General features: G+C 39.9%; 1 protein-coding gene and 1 long non-coding RNA gene across 18 annotated transcripts in view; both read left to right on the top strand.

Moving 5' to 3' along the window:
- LOC148098051 (uncharacterized) overlaps positions 1-17,083 on the top strand; it is a 41,934-nt gene extending 24,851 nt beyond the window's left edge. For 9 of the 16 annotated variants that reach the window (XR_015716671.1, XR_015716666.1, XR_015716670.1 and 6 more), the window contains one exon: positions 14,606-17,083. This is a non-coding gene — a long non-coding RNA (uncharacterized LOC148098051). Of the gene's footprint in view, positions 1-14,568 lie in introns of all 16 variants that reach the window. The other 7 variants (XR_015716664.1, XR_015716663.1, XR_015716661.1 and 4 more) reach the window with 2 other exon arrangements.
- Positions 17,084-17,477: 394 nt separating this feature from the next.
- On the top strand, positions 17,478-20,480 carry LOC118455823 (uncharacterized). Of its 2 annotated transcripts, none has more exons than XM_087830729.1 (3): positions 17,478-17,619; positions 18,830-18,949; positions 19,489-20,480. In XM_087830729.1, the coding sequence occupies exons 1-3, from the start codon at positions 17,575-17,577 to the stop codon at positions 19,723-19,725; spliced, it is 402 nt and encodes a 133-aa protein (XP_087686855.1). In that variant the 5' UTR covers positions 17,478-17,574; the 3' UTR covers positions 19,726-20,480. The 2 variants fall into 2 exon arrangements, 1 of the variants encoding a protein (XP_087686855.1); XR_004844263.2 differs by lacking the exon at positions 17,478-17,619 and adding an exon at positions 18,152-18,705.
- Positions 20,481-21,167: the final 687 nt, after the last annotated feature.

Here is a 21,167-nt window from a genome sequence, read left to right as displayed (position 1 = left end):
TAATATATAATTAATGTATTAATAATGGGGACATTAGGGTTCGACCCTAGAGTAAGCATGTTTAGTCTGTGTTATGCCATTTAACAGAGACTTTTAGTTTTTACTATTGGGTGAACAAAATTTGATTACAGGTCAAACAGTCATGCCAGTCTTCTCTCCTATACTGTTAGAAATCTTGGAGTAGTTCTGGATAGCTCCCTAAAATTAGACAAGCAAGTTTCTCGTTTGGCTCTCGGCGAAGGCAGTCTCACTTTTCTCCTCTCCTCCTTCCCCTTATCTTCCCTGCTTAGCCTCTTGTGTCCTTGTCTTGTCTCATGTGTGTTACTTTCCCTGGATCACTCTCTCACAGTCTCACACAGGGGCGAGTGGGGAATTTTTATATATATATATACACATATATGTGTGTTTGATATATGGAGCGACTGCCTCTCTCTCTCTCTCTCTCCTGCTGCTACTTCAATCATGAAACTGATCAATGATCAGCTGATCGGCTTTTCTGTTGTGAGTCCGTCTCTCTTGTTTGTTTTTGGCCCACTTTGCACCAGAAAGAGGAAACCAGCGGCTGAACAACAGCAGCACGTTTAAGCTTGATCAGCTGTTGTTAGAATTTATTTAATATTATTTCTACACCAGGATCTTTTTCTACAGCTGACGTAACTGTGCAGGGGCGGATCTAGCAAAGTTTAGCCAGATAGGGCATGAACAGGGAAAAGGGGGCACAAAGACATGCTTTTCTTTCTTATTCTCATTTAAAATGTCGAGATTTTAATAAATAATTATCTGAATCTTACAATCAAAGTTTTAATCTGATGTAAAATGTATAGAAGTCCATTACTGTATATAGTAACTGTTAAGTCTAACATACCCTAGTAAGCTATAGTACTTTTTCCTTTGGAAAGATACCATCTGTGCAGTCTGCAGTTCTGTAGAAGAAAGAATTTGAATCTATTTAATTATTCTTGAAAAATAATTTATTTCTGTGCATTTTTTTAACGCTGCATCAAATTAAAGTTGACTACGTCAATTAAGCATCATGAGGTGGAGGGTGGTTCCTTATTTTTATTATTTTATTTTTTTGCTGGGAGTTTGCAACCCTATTAGTTAGGTTGCTTAATATTTCTGCTAAGTACTCTTTAAAATACCAGAATAGGGAGGATGGAGCAGGTTTAAGTTTATTAGATTGATCAGTTTTGCTGAACTATGAAATATTTTGGGTGCAGTGTATTTTTTGCATACAGGTATAACAGAATAGCTTTAGTGTTTTTTTTTTTTTTTACTTGAGTATGAACTTATACAAAATGCAGCAAGATATTAAAAAACAGTTTTATTGATTAAAAAACACTATATTGGATTCATATCGTATCGGCCATAAAATATATATATATATATAAAATAAATAAAAATAAAATATCCAAATTTATGATATCGGTATCGGACATAAAAAAAGTGGTATCGTGCCACCTCTAGTATATATATATATTTATATATGAATCCCAGGTAAATCACAGCAAGAAGTCTGCCCAGTATTTAAATGAGTGAGTGTGAAATGAGAGAGCTCTATTAACATCTGTAGGCTGCCCATTTTACCATCAGAGAGGAGGTCAGGTAAACAGGTACACTGCTGTCATTAGGCTAGATGACATTTATGATAGACAAGATGTTTTATAAATATCACAATTGATTCTCCTTGTTATCTCCATACTGTGGTAATTTACACCCTTGACAAACTGAAGAAAATAAGAAAAAAGGTCACTAACGTGACTCCAGACATATGAATCCCCCTCTGGAGTTGTGTCAAGAAGGACATCTGTTGTAAAACTCAAATGAAGCAGGTACCTCTGGAGACTCTGAGCTACCTACTGTGGTTACCCCCTATGATAATGGAGCTTATAGGGGATTCTCTTGGGTTTATTATGGTTACTCAAAGTGCAATGAGTTAATGAGCATGAGTGATTACAGCAAACACTTATGAGATAAACTTCAGCAGTAAAATGAGACGTCCTTCTGGAAAAAGTTATTGGGTATGTAAGTGAAAGAGAAACTACTTTGAACAAACAACAGTAAAAATGGCCACATACTTTCCAGGGAATCATGGATGTTTCAACATATGTTTGTTGACACTGGAATAAATATTCAAGAACTTTCTAAATCATGTTTAATCTGCATCAGGAAGTCTACAGATTTTATGACTGAAAACAATGTGGCTGTTAGACACATATGAGATATATGGATGATGTATGTTAAACATGACATGTGAAACAAATGCAAAGACAATTTAACATTGCATTCACAGGAGAATAATGAACACAAAAAGCAAAAGAACTGGGATGTACTATGGATCTCTTAAAAAACATATAGATGTTAATAACTGCGTGAACATGTGTGAAGATGCTCATGCAAAGTTTTGCTCAAACTGGCCATCCATTTAGGAGTGTGTGTGTGTGTGTGTGTGTGTGTGTGTGTGTGTGTGTGTGTGTGTGTGTGTGTGTGTGTAAGGGGCGGAGTCTATATAACGTCACCCCCTGGCAGGTGTTTTAGTTCCTTACCACCAGACTGAAAACAAAGAAGCTGTAAGTTAACACCTACATATGATTACCGGCTAATGTAAATAGATATCTCCTCACCAATTGTAAAAAGTAATTGCGTTACTTTACTGATTAGTTTTTCGAAAGTAATTAGTTACCTATTTACTTTTTAAAAGCATGAAACATAACCTGAATACGTAATAAAGCAATAGATCTTTCAGCCCAATTCTACTTTTCTGCCAAATCCATCATATCAGATATAATCAAATCAAAAAGTCTCTTTTTAAAACTTGTTTTATTAATTTTAATCATTTAACTTTATGCACATTGCATCAAGAAAAAAATTATTATATGCAAGAAGAAATGTGTTTAACATTTAAACCAATGTTCTGCATATTCCAGCATATAAAATAAAACAATGTTCTTGTGTTTACACTCTTGTGTTTAAGGGTTTTGTTCACTGTAGAAAGAAGTTTTCTTCACACAAAGTGAACAGCAGACGCTAATATTTTTGTCACTTTTTAATGAATCAAACTCAAAATAATGTGAGTACTTCCAAAGTTTAAACACTACATGGTCGTACTCCCTCCTGCACTCCATGTTATCCATTGTTGATGTGCACACGTCTGTTGCTGCCACGGGCATCACACGCTCGTACGTTATTGTCGTGAGACACTCTCACAAACAAAATCGCGGTTTAGTAATGTTTTCACGAAAGGTAGTACTCAAGGTTGAGTTTGTCACAAAGATAAAACCTTTGATACCAATGGCATCTAATTCAATTCAGTTTTATTTATACAACCCCAAATCACAACAACAGTCAACTGAAGGTGCTTTATACTGTAAGCAGTGTTGGGAAGGTTACTTTTAAAATACAGATTACAGAATACACGCCCTAAAATGTTGTTTGTAACGTATTCTGTTAAGTTACTCAGTGTGATTCTGAATACTTTGAATTACTTATTACATTGTCATGTTTTTTACACCTACATGAATGTACTATTGCTGTGTGACTTATTACTACTGATAAATCACTGGTACTGAAGGTTACCCGCCATACCAATACCAACTAGATTTTTAAATCTTAATATAAAATGAGTAATGGTGGACATTAGGTAAGGCAGCACTTTTTGCAGTGATCTTGTATAGAAAACTATTTCTGTATCAGTCATATGTTTTCTTTCTGTCTGCTTTCAGAACTGCACATGATTATTTACAGCTAGCAGGTTGTAATGCCGCCTTCGGTAATAGTAATAAATCACACAGCAATAATACATCGAAGATACTTAACTGGCACATGACCCAACTAAAACGGGCTAGCTGCAGTAGACTAACATTAGCTTTTAATAAAGAAATTACTTCCAGATGTTTCTTTAGGTTGGAGTTTTAGACGCTGAGAGCAACTTGGTCCTGCCATTAATTAATTCTTCGATCTTAAATATGATCAACCTATCTCTAATAATCGGCTATGTACCACAGGCCTTCAAGCTGGCTGCAGTTAAACCTTTACTCAAAAAGCCATCTCTAGACCCAGCAGTCTTAGCTAATTATAGGCCAATCTCCAACCTTCCTTTCATATCAAAAATCCTTGAAAGACTAGTTGTCAAACAGCTAACAGATCATCTGCAGAGGAATGGTTTATTTGAAGAGTTTCAGTCAGGTTTCAGAGTTCATCACAGCACAGAAACAGCTTTAGTGAAGGTTACAAATGATCTTCTTATGGCCTCTGACAGTGGACTCATCTCTGTGCTTGTCCTGCTAGACCTCAGTGCAGCATTCGATACTGTCGACCATAATATCCTATTAGAGCATAGGTGTCAAACTCTGGCGCGGGCCAGAGTTTGACACCTATGTCTTAAAGACATAAAGACCTAGATGGCCGCTAACTTTCTGCTTCTTAATTCAGATCAAACTGAGGTCATTGTACTCGGCGCTGAAAAGCTTAGAAATATGGTATCTAACCAGATTCTTACTCTGGATGGCATTACCTTGGCCTCCAGTAACACTGTGAGGAACCTTGGAGTCATTTTTGACCAGGATATGTCCTTCAACGCACATATTAAACAAATATGTAAGACTGCGTTCTTCCATCTGCGCAACATCTCTAAAGTTAGAAATATCCTGTCTCAGAGTGACGCTGAAAAACTAGTTCATGCATTTATTACTTCCAGGCTGGACAACTGTAATTCATTATTATCAGGATGTCCTAAAAACTCACTGAAAAGCCTTCAGCTAATCCAAAATGCTGCAGCAAGAGTCCTGACAGGGACTAGAAAGAGAGAGCAGATTTCTCCTGTTTTGGCTTCCCTTCATTGGCTTCCTGTTAAATCCAGAATTGAATTCAAAATCCTGCTCCTCACATACAAGGTTTTAAATAATCAGGCCCCATCTTATCTTAATGACCTTGTAGTACCATATCACCCTATTAGAGCACTTCGCTCTCGCTCTGCAGGCCTACTTGTTGTTCCTAGAGTATTTAAAAGTAGAATGTCTCTCTTCCACAGCATGTCTTTATCCTGTCTTCCTTCTCTCACCCCAACCAATCACAGCAGATGGCCCCGCCCCTCCCTGAGCCTGGTTCTGCTGGAGGTTTCTTCCTGTTAAAAGGGAGTTTTTCCTTCCCACTGTCGCCAAAGTGCTGCTCATAGGGGGTCATATGATTGTTGGGTTTTTCTCTGTATCTATGAAGCGCCTTGAGGCGACTTTTGTTGTGATTTGGCGCTATATAAATAAAATTGAATTGAATTGAATTGAATTGAATTGAATTGACAAACTTTCAAGCAAAACTGAAAACACTGAGCACACAGCACGAGACTGGCACAGAGACACGGACTTGACACTAAAACCAGGAGAAGCATAGATATGAAACATGAGTAGCTCAGACATGAAACAAAGAACACGGAGGAAGCATCATCAACATCCAGAGACTAGAAACTAACAATGCAATCAAAGACTATTAATAAAAACAAAACACCGGGACCATGACATTTGTATTATATGCACTTTGAGAAAAAATAAGAATGAACTACTCTTAATGTTCTTTTGTAAAGCATCCTTGGGTTTCTTTTAAGGTGTTTGCAGCAGAATGTTAAAAGGGAGATTTTCCATCCCAGTGTTCCAAAGTGATTGCTCACAGGGGGCCATTTGATTATTGGGGTTTCTGTGTATTATTCACCTTACTTTATGATATTTCTGGTTGAGATCCAAAATCAAATTTTGAAGGACTTTTGAAAAGAATTATGTCCCATGTCCTGTGTAGCTCTAAAGCAGATGTGTTGACACACTGCATTTTGTGAAGCTTGAGAAAAACTTTGGTGCACATGTGGTTCATCTTTGGAGTCTGATGTGGTCCACAACAAGAATAATCAAGGTCATGCCAAAGACAGTAGAGATAACCAGTCTTACTGTAGATTCAGTCTGACACCAGCTCCTGGACTCTTGGGGGGGGGAGAGAAGAGCTTGGGGCTTAGATATTCTTTAATCATAAGACTGTGATAAACAAAAAAATAATAGTTTTAGTTTAATAAAGGTGAAAATGCTTTATCACCATCTTACCTCCAGACCCCATCTTAATAGTTGTGTCTTCTCCTGATAGTTTGGTCACCTTTTTTTCAACAGGGTTTTCAGCTACACAGCTGTAACTGCCTCTGTCATGGGATTCTATTTCCAGAGTGAGATACAGATTGGAGGACAGATCAGGACTGCTAACATTTGTCAATCTTCCCTCCTGTCTGTACCAGGACAGGACCAGGTCTTGGCTGTTGTGCACTGAGCACTCCACTGTGACTGCGGAACAGCTTTTGTTAATGAAAGACGATCTGACTGTAATGGAGGGAGTACCAAGAGAACCTGATGAAGGAAAGAGAGTGAAAATATGATTGATGTGATTTGATAAGTGCTGACAGAGTTATCATACTGATGAAGTCTCTGACTTTACTAACTGTAGCTGTGGGCTCATTGATACTCTGCAAACAGAGCAAAGGGATATAAACAAAACTGATTTAAATATAGAGTAGCTCTCCCAACTCTTTCTCTCGTGATCATGACACATAATGTAATTGTAAGTACTATTATTAATTGAAAATAGCTGTTTAATTGAGTAAACTAAAGCTCAAATGTATTTACAAAGCACATTTAAAAAAAAAACATTTAGAAAACTCAGATTGATCAAATCTAATAAAAGTCAGGAAATGTAGTCAGGAAATAAAAAAGGAGGGAATAGGGAAATAAGTAAATAGATCTAACCATGAGAGAAAAAGGCACAGGAAACACAATGAGCAATCAGACGCAAATGCCAGTGTTTAAAAATAAGTTTTAAGTTTTTAAAGACTGGATGGAGGGAGCAGATTTGACTGATTGAAATCACAGAGAAGTCTCCTCTGAGATTAAATCTGGAGCACATGGCAGTTAGAAGCATATGATCAGCTGACTGGAGGGACCTGGAAGCTGAAGTTGGAAATGTAGGAATGAGCCAAACCATGAAGGACTTTGTAGAGAAACACGAGGACCTTGAAAATGATTCTGAACCTCGCTGGCTATTTCATGGAGCACATGAAGAGCTATGCTCATGAAGAGCTATGCTCATGAAGAGCTATGCACATGAAGAGCTATGCACATGAAGAGCTATGCACATGAAGAGCTATGCTCATGAAGAGCTATGCACATGAAGAGCTATGCACATGAAGAGCTATGCTCATGAAGTAGCTATGCACATGAAGAGCTATGCACATGAAGTAGCTATACTCATGAAGTAGCTATGCACATGAAGAGCTATGCACATGAAGAGCTATGCACATGAAGAGCTATGCACATGAAGTAGCTATGCACATGAAGAGCTATGCACATGAAGAGCTATGCACATGAAGAGCTATGCACATGAAGAGCTATGCACATGAAGTAGCTATGCACATGAAGAGCTATGCTCATGAAGAGCTATGCACATGAAGAGCTATGCACATGAAGAGCTATGCTCATGAAGTAGCTATGCTCATGAAGTAGCTATGCTCATGAAGTAGCTATGCTCATGAAGTAGCTATGCTCACGAAGAGCTATGCTCATGAAGTAGCTATGCACATGAAGTAGCTATGGTCATGAAGTAGCTATGCTCATGAAGTAGCTATGCTCATGAAGTAGCTATGCTCACGAAGAGCTATGCTCACGAAGTAGCTATGCTCACGAAGTAGCTATGCTCATGAAGTAGCTATGCTCATGAAGTAGCTATGCACATGAAGAGCTATGCTCATGAAGAGCTATGCACATGAAGAGCTATGCTCATGAAGAGCTATGCACATGAAGTAGCTATGCTCATGAAGTAGCTATGCACATGAAGTAGCTATGCACATGAAGAGCTATGCACATGAAGAGCTATGCACATGAAGAGCTATGCACATGAAGTAGCTATGCACATGAAGAGCTATGCACATGAAGAGCTATGCACATGAAGAGCTATGCACATGAAGTAGCTATGCTCATGAAGTAGCTATGCTCATGAAGAGCTATGCACATGAAGAGCTATGCTCATGAAGTAGCTATGCACATGAAGAGCTATGCACATGAAGAGCTATGCACATGAAGTAGCTATGCTCATGAAGTAGCTATGCTCATGAAGAGCTATGCACATGAAGTAGCTATGCACATGAAGAGCTATGCACATGAAGAGCTATGCACATGAAGAGCTATGCACATGAAGAGCTATGCACATGAAGTAGCTATGCACATGAAGAGCTATGCACATGAAGAGCTATGCACATGAAGTAGCTATGCACATGAAGAGCTATGCTCATGAAGTAGCTATGCACATGAAGTAGCTATGCACATGAAGAGCTATGCACATGATGTAGCTATGCACATGAAGTAGCTATGCTCATGAAGTAGCTATGCACATGAAGTAGCTATGCTCATGATGTAGCTATGCACATGAAGTAGCTATGCTCATGAAGTAGCTATGCACATGAAGTAGCTATGCTCATGAAGTAGCTATGCACATGAAGTAGCTATGCTCATGAAGTAGCTATGCTCATGATGTAGCTATGCACATGAAGTAGCTATGCACATGAAGTAGCTATGCTCATGAAGTAGCTATGCTCATGATGTAGCTATGCACATGAAGAGCTATGCTCCGGAGAGAAGAGGGGAAAGGGAAAAAAATTCAGTGGAAGCATGTGTGTGAATGAGAAGGACACAGTTGGAGAAGTGAAATTTCGAGGAGTAGAGATAGCGAAGGTAGATGAGTTTAAGTAACAGGAATGTAAATAGGGTTGCCAACCGTCCCTTAAAAAACGGAATCGTCCCGTATTTAGAAACAAAAGTACACGTCCCGTATTGAGCTGAAAAGGGACACACTTTGTCCCGTAATACAGTGAGAATCAAACGTAGTCTATAAGTTTTAATGTAATTAACGCTTTGTTTGAAAACATAATTCCCAGCCCCGCTCCTGCTTTGTGACCAATGAGCTGACAGCACACTTATGACAATTCGAGTATGACAATTCAGATTACCGCTCATCTCATTGGTTGAGGAAAGGTCGCTTGCGGAGAAAATACCGGAAGACAACAGATGACCACAACAAAAAGCATGGCCAACAGGGAAACAAACGCCGACACTGCGGTGCAAGTCTCAGACGACAGTACACCTGAAGCTGGGCAAACACTGTGCGATTTTCAAACTGCACGATTGGCTCACATGGGTTATAAGTTCGTAGGTCACGATGCAGGTCTCACACTATACTGCCCAATGCTCTGATGCGACCTGAGTCACACTGTGCCTCCATAAAATGAAGGTTATAACAGAAAATCTGTCGCTCGCTCTCCCTCTCTGTCTTTCACTCACACAGACACACGCCACCATCAACTTTGCTAAATTGCTAATGAAAAACATGATCAGGCAGCTGTGATTGAGCCGCAATGTAAATCCAACTATTTTCACGGTTGTTGTGGTCGTGATAATTTGGTGATGCCACATCGAAAAGGCTCGGATGAGCTTTCCAAAGTTCTACAAGTTGTGCCTCCATCGCTTGTGTCCAGATCACACGCTGCACTGCTGCTCCATCTTTTTCACCGACGTTTACGTGTTTGCGCGTGAGCAGTGTGAGCGGCTGCGGTGACACCCTCACGAGCGATTGATGATCGGGAGCTGGTCGTGAGGTGTTAATCGCTTCTCGTTACCCCACGTATACTACACGATGCATGATGAAGGCCAAAATCGGGCCGATCGCCAAAACAGTTGCACGACTCAAAAATCGGCTCAAAATGGGCCAAAAATCGCACAGTGTGAGCCCAGCATTAGACCAGCAATGTTTGTTCCTCTCAGAGAAAGAAAAAAAAGGCTGCAAAAGCACAGGGAAGAATGGGAAAAGGAAAACACCTGGCTGGAAAAGTGCACGATAACACTTATAAAGCGCACTGCACTGTGTGCCGGTGTCGTGCCAAAGTAGGTATCCCCGACAGAATTTGTTTCCCCTGTGCTGGGAGCACACAGGAAGTACTGATGTTTTCATTTTGTGAAAAAGTGAAAAATTAGTATCGTTACATTACCATTCAGTTTGAGGGTTACAACAGAAAATTATATATTTATTGCTCATGGGGTATCAGATGGGATTATTTTAATAAACCATTAACATTTTGGCTGATAACTATTCTTATTCTCCTGTAACTTTACTATATAAAGAGCTAAATCCTCCAAAGTTTCAGGAGTAATGCGTCATAATAAGAAGTGTTTGTGAACGAAAAATCAGCAATGTGGGATACTGTTTGTCCGTGATTTACACAGGGAGAACAAATTGTGGCAGGATCAGCCTGATATTATTTGTATCCCACTATAACTTCGTTGTATAAAGAGCTAACATCTCAAAAATGTCAGGAGTAGTTAGTCATTATAAGAAGTGTTTGTAAACTAACAATCAACAATGTGGGATACTATTTGTCCGTGATTTGGACAGTCCAGCGTGTGCTCCCGACGCAGGGGAAACAAATTCTGTCGGGGATACCTAGTTTGGCACGACACCGGCGCACTTTTTCCATAGGCGTGCTTCTAATGGTGGGCACATGAAGAACATGAGGGGCGTGAAAGCTTGGGGAACCCTTAACCAATTTTTGTCCACCAGGCCACGGCAGAAGCAGATATGGTAAACACTGGTTTGTTTGTTTTTAAATCCTCTGGTTAAGGTTAAAATGGGTATGTGCAGTGAATATCAGCGCTATGTGGCCAGAAGTGTGATAATATAATTTATTTTGTGTAATAAACAACTGCAAGGATAGATGATTACAACAAATAGATGAGTAATACATAAAAGTAATACATAGATGAATAATGATGATTATGATGCGTAATCATGGGAACAAGTGGGCTTACAAACGGGAGCAAAAGCTGAAATAATGCCTCTACTGAAGCCAATTGCACTAAATGCACTAAATGTGCACTGTTACAAGAATATTTTTCTTTCTATTGTTTTCTATGAATTTATATAATTTTAAGTTAAGCAGGACAGAGTTCTTTTAAAGAAAGATTTACTTTTATTCTCAAAAGTTAAGCATGACAGGCTTCTGTTTAAGAAAGAGACCTGTTTTATTGTGTTAATGTTGTCACTTTGAGCTAAAAATAAATGCCTAAATGATTTTTGTTTCCCATGTGTTGATATCACAAAGAATACGCATCTACTTAAATCAAATTCAAGTCAAATGGTTAAAAAAAAAATTTCACACACAAAAAAAGAGCTAAAAATTTCACCACACTGGGAAGGGTGAAGACAACCGGGTCGCCCGGCCCTGGCCACGAGGTGTCCCTTATTTATTTCTCAGGGAGTTGGCAACCCTAGCCAGCAGTGACATCTGTACATGCAGTAGCCTTAAAATACTCATTATTTATTCTCCTGCTAGGTAAGAATTTGTGTTTTATACGTTTATTGTCACATTGTGCGCCGTGTTATTGTTTCGGTGAAATGAATTTCTACAATGGCGGACTTAGACAAAATAGTGTTACTGTTAATTTGACTCTCTGCAGTGTTTAAATGCTTACATATACACACACAGTTACTGTCCCTCCACACGTATCAGTTCTGCTTCTATGCCCCATCTTTGTTTACTCTTTCCTAGTGATGTGCGGATCGATCCTGAAATATCGATTCCTCCGATACCAATCATTTATGTTCTAGAATTGATTCTCACATTAAAATATCGATATTTTAGTAATTTAGAGTAAATTTGTAGTTTATCATTAACAGGAACACAGTGGAAAGAAACTATAACATTCGGATTGTCTACATTCAAAGGAACTACTTCCTCTTCCGCCTTTCATAGTCATGTGCGAAATACGGCTGTCTATCTCGCAGCCCCTTGGCGTGCGCACTCACAACAATGGCTGAGCGTAATTGGAGTCATGTGCGGACGTATTTTACCTCCACAAAAGCTGAAACGTGGTTTGCGATACATGTGGCAAAAACGTGAGGTGTTGTGGCCACACTAGGGAGACATTCAAAAGGGCTGCTGGGGGGATAAATACATTTTACAGTGTTTATTTATCGGATAAAATACGTTAAATGTCCAGAAACAGCGGGGGTGTCCAAATTCAGAGGCTGCTTCCACCTGAGGACCCGGCCTTCGCGGTGTAAAGAAAGCCGGGTAGAACGTCACGAGCTCCCTCGGTGGAGTGAAACTGCCGTCTGCTCCTTGCTATCTAAAATATAACCGGGCACTGACGTAAACTCTCGACCGTCTCACACTTTGTTTAATCATTTTCTGTTTAACGTTTATTCAGCTGTGTGAAAACCCCGGAAGAACCCTCCCGAGGGATTAATAAAGTTAAATTTAATTTGATCTAATCTAATAACTTTAATCTCAGCCAAACTGATTTACAAATAAAACACTGAAAACAACAATAACATTTTTAAGTTATCAAAGTGACTTATATATCATGTTTAACCCGAGTAGTGAAAGACCGCGGGGGTTTGAAGACGATGTGTCGGCTCAGATATTTGAAGTTTACACAGCTACATTCTCACCTGAAAATATGTTAAAAGTTTTTTTGCGACCCAGGAAGAGAAATAAGAGTAATATTAAAACTAAGTCGCTGCTGCCATTGTTGGAAACTGGACTTGGCCGCGCTATGAATTCTGCAATATGGTTTTTCAATTTTGTTGTCCGGGTGGAAAATCGGGAGAAATTCGGGAGAAATTCGGGACAATGGTGGCTCCGGGAGATTTTCAGGAGGGGCACTGAAATTTGGGATTCTCACGGAAAAATCGGGAGGGTTGGCATGTATGGTTGTGGCAACATCACTAACCTTGTCAAACAACTCAGAGTAAATCATATCACAGAATATGAGGAGCTTATGTTGAGACTGAAGAGGAGGAGAGGGACAGGTGCTGCTAGGGCGAGTCAGACGTCTCTCACGGAGTCCTTTAGTGCTGCAGGCAGGCAACGCGTTCAAATAGCACAACTTCAGTTTTTTTATTTCTGTGTGATGAACTCTGCATTATTAAGTGATAAGAACAAGTAATCTGATGTCCTGTAATCATTATGATGCTATAATTTGAGATACAATAAATAAAATAAGTTTTTGTACAAAGTATCGGTATCAGATCAGTATCGTCGATACCACCCTGAATATTACTTGGTATCAGATCGGAAAGGAAATCAGTGGTATCGCACATCACTACTCTTTCCCACCCAACAAGTGCATAAATAAGATGTTAAAAACGTCATCATCATATCAAACATGATAGATTTGGAGGGAGTTTGTTTGGCACATGCATTCTAATTATAATCAGAAGAGGAGGCGAGAGCAGAGAACGAGAGTGCAGCAGTTTGGTGAAAGGAACAGGAAAGGTGAAGAAGAGGTGAGCATCCAAAAGACGAGCAAGAGGACAGTTTCAAAGCAGACATCACAGCACAATAAAAGCTGTAAGAGCAGAGATTGCTTCATATCGTTACTATTTTTTCTTTAGCTTTTACTCCCGCCGCTTACAATAAATCCAATATAAAGAACAAACAAGAACAACTCACATGGCATTGATTGTTTAGTTCAGTGTCACTCTGTGATTGTTTGACATTTCATGTAAATGTGACTCTAAAATATAGTCAATAAAAGCTGCTGTTACTGAGTGAAACTTGAAGGATTATGATAAACTTCAGTTCTTACTGAATCTGTAACATTGCTTTGAAAATGCATTTTTTTTAAATTGTTAAATGACTTTTGAGTCACTGTGCACAGTGAAAAGCTCACCTGATGTAGTGGTGAGGCCATGGTCACCACTAGATGGAGACAACCTGGCACAGGTGTTTTCTATACACTAAATATTACACTGAAAAGCCTCGGTGGGAATTTTTGTTTGCATAGAAACTAAAGGAAAACATGTCTCGAGGTCTTTCCAGTGTTTTCAAAATTGTGTTTTTCAGATACGTCAAAACTTCACACAGACAAACACACAAAACAACAAAATATGTCACATGCACGTCTCATTCATTTTTTAAGAATTTCACCACTTTTAGTTTTCATTTAAAATAACTTTGTCAGGTCAGTGAATAGCTGCCACATAAGTACAAATCTAAATCACACATGTGTATTATAGAAAAAAGCACAAACAGTTGTGCTGTTAGTTCATAATAAATGGGTAGGGGTGTATAGTCAGTAAAAGTCACCAAGGCTCTGCAGAGCTCCAAACCTCCTCTGCCACAGACAGAAGCATCAAAAATGTGCACTGGGAGCTTCATGGCATGATTTCTACAGCCACGCAAATCTATATGTATGTGGCCAAGAACCTCAGTCCATGTAGGGCATCGTAGCACAGTTTACTTGTGTCAGTTAGAGGGAGAGCAGAGAGGGCAGCCTTTACATTGTTTTATTGTAGAGTGACAGGAAGTGCCTATGATCTTTTAAATGAGGCAGAAATATTGACAGAAAATCTATCAAAGGAAATACATTGATGAAAATCAAAGAAGAGAAAATGTATGTGATGTTCCATTTTCCTGAGAGCTGATTGGCTGTGATGACTCCTTCAAGTACTACATGCTACTTTGTCCTGCTAGTTAAGCCTGCTGTCTGTTCTCAGGCCTCCTCCTGCTTCACTGGCATAAATCCATCACCAGAGGGCTCCACTGACCTGCCTGCTGACATCAGACCACACCCCTGTGTCATGTGACCTGGCTGGAGTTGCAAAGCTGGACTCAGACCTGGCCCAGGCAAGTTCAAAGGCAGCTGTGGTAGAGACAGTATATGGGCTCAAATTGTGGTCATAAATATTTTGTACTTGTAAATCAGGATTTGTGTGTGCGTAAAAAAGATTTGTGTGTGTATGGGATCAGAACGATGCCACCTTGAAATGAAACCGAAAAAAATATTGTAACTGAAATATTGAAAATACTGAAATAATAATAATAATAATCTGAAATAATTATATTTAATGAATTATGTTCACAAAGTCACATGTGCAGTACTCTGTACAGCTTGCATCCTTTAGGACAAATAATTTGAAGCATTAATATTTCTTGTTCAATACTGAGCTGATAACACCTCCGTATGTTGTGACCAGGATGCAGCAGCAGACTGAACCTCGACTGAAACCTGCTCCATCATCTCATCTTTGCAGATGTGCATTTATAAAGCAATCCATTCAAACTCTATTTATACTCTCGTAATGAGCAAAACCAGCATCTTAGTTACAGGCATTTAGCAATATTTGCAAACAATAGTTATAAAGCTCAATAACACTCTAAACCAAAAGCAACAATCTCCATGCGCGTCACCGCTCCTCATTTGCATTCACACACACACCGTCTAAGAATAGCTCCAGCACTGACTCAGACTCCTTTCACACAGAGATCTCTTATTCTATATTACACAGACGTCTTATATTACAACTGCACAGATTTTTAGGCCTTTTAGCACCTACACAATTTCGGCAAATTTAACCTAACCGCCCAGCGGATAAACTCTATCAGTTTTTTGCGATCAATTCACCAGTATCAGACTCTAACTGTTTCTGGCCTCATCTCTAACATCCCTAACTCAATTTAAAAGCGTCAACCAACCCAAACTTTGCCTGAAGCTCTATGTTTGGCATTTCACAGCCAAGGCTTCCCTGAAGTTTTAAGTTAAAGTTACACGCCCAAAGTCCAACTTCTGCTGGCCAAAAAAGCACAGATACCGTTCCAAACGGTAAAGTGGTCCAACCACTAGTTATTCTGGAGTGCCCCAAGCTCCACAGTGACCAACTGACTATCCCTCTAAGAGGACAAGGCCTAGGCGTCCCTGGCCTTGGCAAGCGTTACCTCTGAGCACTGCGCCTCCTAGTGGACTCAAACCACCGTCCTTCAAAAATTTATAATACTTTAAACAACAGTCCACACCCAAAACAAGTGTATGACTGCCCCAGGTCCAACCTGCTACCAATTTGGGACTTGAACCCATAAAATGACCAAATTCCCTAAATCCTACGTGAGACTCGAACTCACTTTCACTGTTTTCCTTTTCCTTGGGACTTGAACCCAGTACTTTTACTTATAAACTTCATCATCATTACTTCAACCACAATTCTCATGAGATTTTCACCAAAATCAAAACAGACATTCACCAGTAATTTCAGTGAGTAGACTTAAATTCTTCCATGTCCAATTTGGCACGCTTTGGAAATCATTCAACAGGTAGTGCCTTACCTTTGGATAAGCCGGCTTATGCCCACTCACTTTGACCACTGATATTCGTGCCTGCCCGTCTGACCACCTCGGACCCCGGATTTCTCTGTCTACACCTCCAACTCACTCTCCCTCCTCAATAACCGGACGAGCCTCCCAAAATGTTGGGTTCAATATTGAGGAGGGGTAGAGGAGGTAATCAACTTCCATAATAACAACACTGATCCGGCTGGGTGGAGTCAAACGATGATTTTAATGACACGCGTGGGAAGACCGCCACTGTACGCAGACAGCGCCGATCCCCGACTTACAGAGCATAAGCAGGTGTTTTATACCTTCCAGGGCTTAAAGTTACTGACACCCTTAAACATCACTCAGATACAGTTCATACATAGGTTTCAAAACCACAATGACTTAAGACAGTTTAAAAATAACATTGTCTCCGTCTCCACAGCAGATGCTTCCTGTCAACATTCTGACTTTCACTTCCCGTCTGGAAAACCAAACTGTTCCTCTTTTTGCAGAGACAATTTTAGAGTTACAAGCAAACAGGATTAACCTCTCACCTATAAATGAGATAAAGTCTACTGTGTGTTTGTCAGCATGAACTGCACTCAGTTTCAACTTGTAACCTTTTCCACCAGACAGAAGGCCAGCACGTACACATTTCAGATTATAACAAGCATTCAAAAGCATTTAAGATTATAGATTCAACTCAACAGTTTAACGTGGTTATAACTGCACCTGTAATAAAGGCTAATTGGGTACCAATATGTTTAAACATCTGAATACAATATCAATACTGCAGATTGTATTATTAATGCAATGGTAATGATGATGATTATTAACAATAGCAGTAAAATAATTTCTAATCCCCCACAGGCTGTACTGACTACACTTCTTCTAGTGAGGCGTCAGCTACTGATGAGTAAAACACCGAGCGCTCTCTGCTGGTGAAACTTATATTACAGCAAAATAGACATTAAAAGTAGTTTTTCCAAAAGAAAGTGACTTTAAGCATAAAAATATGTGTGTGTTTTTTTTTTTTGGGGGGGGGGGGGGGGGGGGGGTACTGTTTTCATGCATTCATCTTTATCTTAGTGCTATTTGGACAACACATCTTAACTCCTCTTAGAGGTTATACCCGCGCCTTGGAAATGGAGACGGAGCTCTGACACATCAAGTGACACTCTTACGTATCTGTCGGTTGCAGTTCTGTAAAAGTGTTTCCAGCTCTAGAGCTTGTGTGTATTTCTTCTATAATTCAAAAAGTCAGAGGGTTCAAAACACTGAAGCCCTGTGTCCTTTCAGGGCTTCATCACATTTATTGTGGTGACATATAAATCAGTAGACGGGATTCATTTTGTAGGCAATGAGCCACTTCTTTAAAGAGAGAATGTGATAGAGAGGAGAGGAGTCCAGAGATGGACAAGGAGACAGGAGAAGAAGAATCTGGAGAGCTGGATCAGGTAGAATTAACCTGGATTTTTTTGCTGTGTTTGGGTTTGTTCACTAATATGTCAAATATATGAGGTTGTTGTGTTTGTGTTGTGTTTCTGTGTATTTGTTCTTTGTTTATACTTTAACGTACTTAGAGTACAGAACAAGACTTTTTACTGCATTCATACAGATGACTGAGCACGACCAACACAGTAAAAGTAGCACAGAAACACACAAAGGGAGGAAGAGGAGGAAGGCTTCTCTTTGTCCTTCCTGCCATCATTATTGAAGTTTAGCTGACAGACAGTACCTGAGAAAAAATCTTCAGTGGCATCATCACAAATATTTATAATGCTTTTATTGATCCAAGTGTAATACTGGCCAATATTACTCTACATCCATGTGGCTAAAAGGTTTTCTTACAAAGTTGAAGGAGTTCAGGACTGTAGAGGCTGAGGAGCTTTTGGCTCTATGAGCTGCTCACACTCTTCTGCCATCTAGTGGTCTTCTGTGCACACTGATATTTACACAAATATACTGAGAGGGAAAAAAACACTTCAGCTCTTTGAAACATAATTGAAGACGTTTGTAGTGCAGTAAAAACCAGATGAAGGCAGTATGACAGCCTTTGATTACACAAACATACAGGAATAACAACTCTTGATTATCCAGAGCTCAAGCTGCTCATATCCTCTGCACATGAGCAGCTTGAGCTGATTCTATCAAATGATAATACAGTATATTTGTAACTAACTCAGCAGCTCATTCTCTTTCTACTGTCGAATACTTTAAGTCACAAGAACTTCTCATTTTACATGGCTACATACACAGGCCCTATTCATTTACATGGTTTAACATAAGACCATATAGATTAGCACGTTTACCTGGATATACTTCATTACTGTACTGCATGGTAACTGGTAGTACAAGCATTTGGCCACATGATGGCGATGTTGATCTTAAATTGATGTTAAGTTAATATTGAGATGATATTTCTTTGATAATCAGCAACAAAAAGACTTTTTTTTTTCTTTTTTTTTTACCAAGACAGGATGAAAAGTCATTTCTTTGTATAGAACTTTGTGAGCATAGTGACAAAGTGCTTTACAGAACAGGTAAGAACAGAGATTCAGATTGACCTTTGATTCTTTCTCTGTTGGATCCTTTCTGAAGTCTGGCTCAGTCACATCCTGAATCTTTTCTTTCTTTTGGGATTTCTGCTGTCTGTCTCCACCACAGAGATACTGTGAGTCCCAGAATGCAAACCTGCCATCTGCATGCGACCACAGAGAATACCAGATGATTCATGCTACTCAGAAATATGGAACTACGTGGATTGGAGGGACTGATGCTCCACAGGTTCGTATCAAAGCTTTGACACTTCTGAAGATGAATCTACCCATCAAGCACTGGACTTGGACAGTAATGTGTCCTAGTTCTCCATATTTATCATTTGAGGCTGTCGTTTCTTTTTAATGAGTTTTTGTCTCTTTGGTTCTGTTATGTCGGAGGGTTACTGGTTTTGGGTGGGTGGAACTGGTTTCACATTATTAAATCTAGTTCTTGTCATTCTTTTACTGAATAGAGAGAACACGACTCAGTTAGTCAAAATATTTATAATTTTTATTTAATCATCTTCCGGAAGAGAGATTGGACCTCCGATGTAGAGGTCTGGGCATTCCTTGCTGCACTGTATGGCAAACACCACATTGTTAAGTTTGTGTTTTGGAGTTTTGTCTTTCGGGTGAACCAGTTTCTGTCTGAGTGTGTTGCTGGGTCTGAAATGCACCGGGATGTCGTGCTTGGAGAAAACTCTCCTGAGTTTTTCTGATACACCGGCTACATACGGGATGACAATGTTGTTGCGTCTGTCCTTCTTATCCTCCCTTTCTTATCAGACACCAGCGAGGGAGGATAAGAAAGACACTGGAGAGACCAAACAGCCACTTCACAAGCGCATGGCACAACACAGAAGAGCCACCTCCACAGGACAAGACTCAGCTGTCCATCTGCATCTAAAGGTCAAAGGTCACTCCTTCGAGGATGCCAATGTTCACATTTTGGACAGAGAGGACAGATGGTTTGAAAGAGGAGTGAAAGAAGCATCTATGTCCACTGTGAGCGACCATCTTTGAACAGAGGCGGTGGTTTACGACACCAACTCTCTGCCATCTATAATCCAGTTTTGAGATCCCTCCCCAGACGCCTTAACGCCCACTCACATCCTGGGCCATCTGACCTCAGGACATCACATGATAAGGTGGGGCCAGGTTTCACAATGAGCTCACCTGAAACTCTGGCTGATTGTGACCCACACCTAGTTCCACACCTTGGCTCAGGCGATTAGAGTTTTAGTTTTCAGTTTTATTTGTCATATGCAAGTTAGCACAGGGTCAACATTGCAAAGAAATGTGTTTGACGAGCAGCAGTCACTCAGCAGCATGATACAGTACAGAAAATATAATTAAATATAATAAAATAAAATATTAAAAAAAATATAAAAATAGTAAGGAGCTAAATATTAGAGAGACGTGGTAAAAGAGAAAAGATGACTAAATATATATGTATCTATAAATATAAATATATGTACACTAGTGATTAAATAAGAAAATCTTGAAAAGAAATATGACGGGAGGGCAGATGGGACATTGCACAGGAATGAGTAGCAGAAAATTACAGTATTGCACTTTTTAAATATAAATATCAATGACAATAAAGTGAAGTGACCAGTGCAGATTAAACAGAGTACTTGTGAAGCTGCAGGGTAGCTTCTGAGTGCTGTGTTGTGTGTGTTTAAGTGTTGTGGTTGAGGTGTCGTATGGCTTGGTGGTAAAAACTGTTTTTAAGTCTTGTAGTCCGAGCAGACAGACTCCTGTAACGTCTGCCAGATGGTAACAAGGAGAACAGCTGATGTGATGGGTGGCTGTGGTCCTTGATGATGCTGTGTGCTTTACGGAGGCATCGCTGGAGATAAATGTCCTGAATGGCAGGAAGCCTCGTGCCAGTGATGTGCTCTGCTGCCTTCACCCTCTGTAGTGATTTACGGCTGCTGGCAGAGCAGCTTTGTACCAAACTGTGATGCAGCTCGTCAGCAAGCTCTCAATCGCACACCTGTAAAAATTTGAGGTGATGTTGGCGTTCATGCCAAACTTCCTCAGCCTCCTCAGGAAGTAAAGCCGCTGGCGAGCTTTCCTGATAGCAGTGTCTGTGTGAAGGGTCCAGGAGAAGTCCTCAGTGATGTTGACTCCAAGGAACTTGAAGCTGCTGACCCTTTCGACCTTGACACCGTTGATGTGGATGGGCTGGTGTTCTCTGACTGGTCGTTTCCGGTAGTCCACTATCATCTCTCTAGTTTTGCTGATGTTGAGAGTCAGGTTATTTTCCAGGCACCACTCGTACAGCGCCATCACCTCCTCTCTATAGGCCTTCTCATCATTGCCTGTGATGAGGCCTATGATGGTTGTGTCATCAGCAAACTTGATGATGGTGTTGGACTCGTGTTTAGCAACACAGTCGTGTGTGAACAGGGAATATAGGAGGGGGCTAAGCACACAACCCTGTGGCGTACCTGTGTTTA

The sequence above is a fragment of the Neolamprologus brichardi genome, chromosome 17, assembly GCF_056152115.1.
Source record: "Neolamprologus brichardi isolate AB-2024 chromosome 17, ASM5615211v1, whole genome shotgun sequence".
Classification (NCBI taxonomy): Eukaryota; Metazoa; Chordata; class Actinopteri; order Cichliformes; family Cichlidae; genus Neolamprologus; species Neolamprologus brichardi.
This window is presented reverse-complemented; position numbering and strand designations above follow the sequence as displayed.

What these genes read in the sequence shown, in the direction of transcription:
- LOC118455823 (XM_087830729.1), top strand. Translation starts at nt 17,575, where the DNA reads ATGGACAAGGAGACAGGAGAAGAAGAATCTGGAGAGCTGGATCAG. An exon ending in AATCTGGAGAGCTGGATCAG is followed by an intron (nt 17,620 to 18,829) that starts GTAGAATTAACC and finishes TCTCCACCACAG; the next exon opens with AGATACTGTGAGTCCCAGAA. An exon ending in GAGGGACTGATGCTCCACAG is followed by an intron (nt 18,950 to 19,488) that starts GTTCGTATCAAA and finishes CTTTCTTATCAG; the next exon opens with ACACCAGCGAGGGAGGATAA.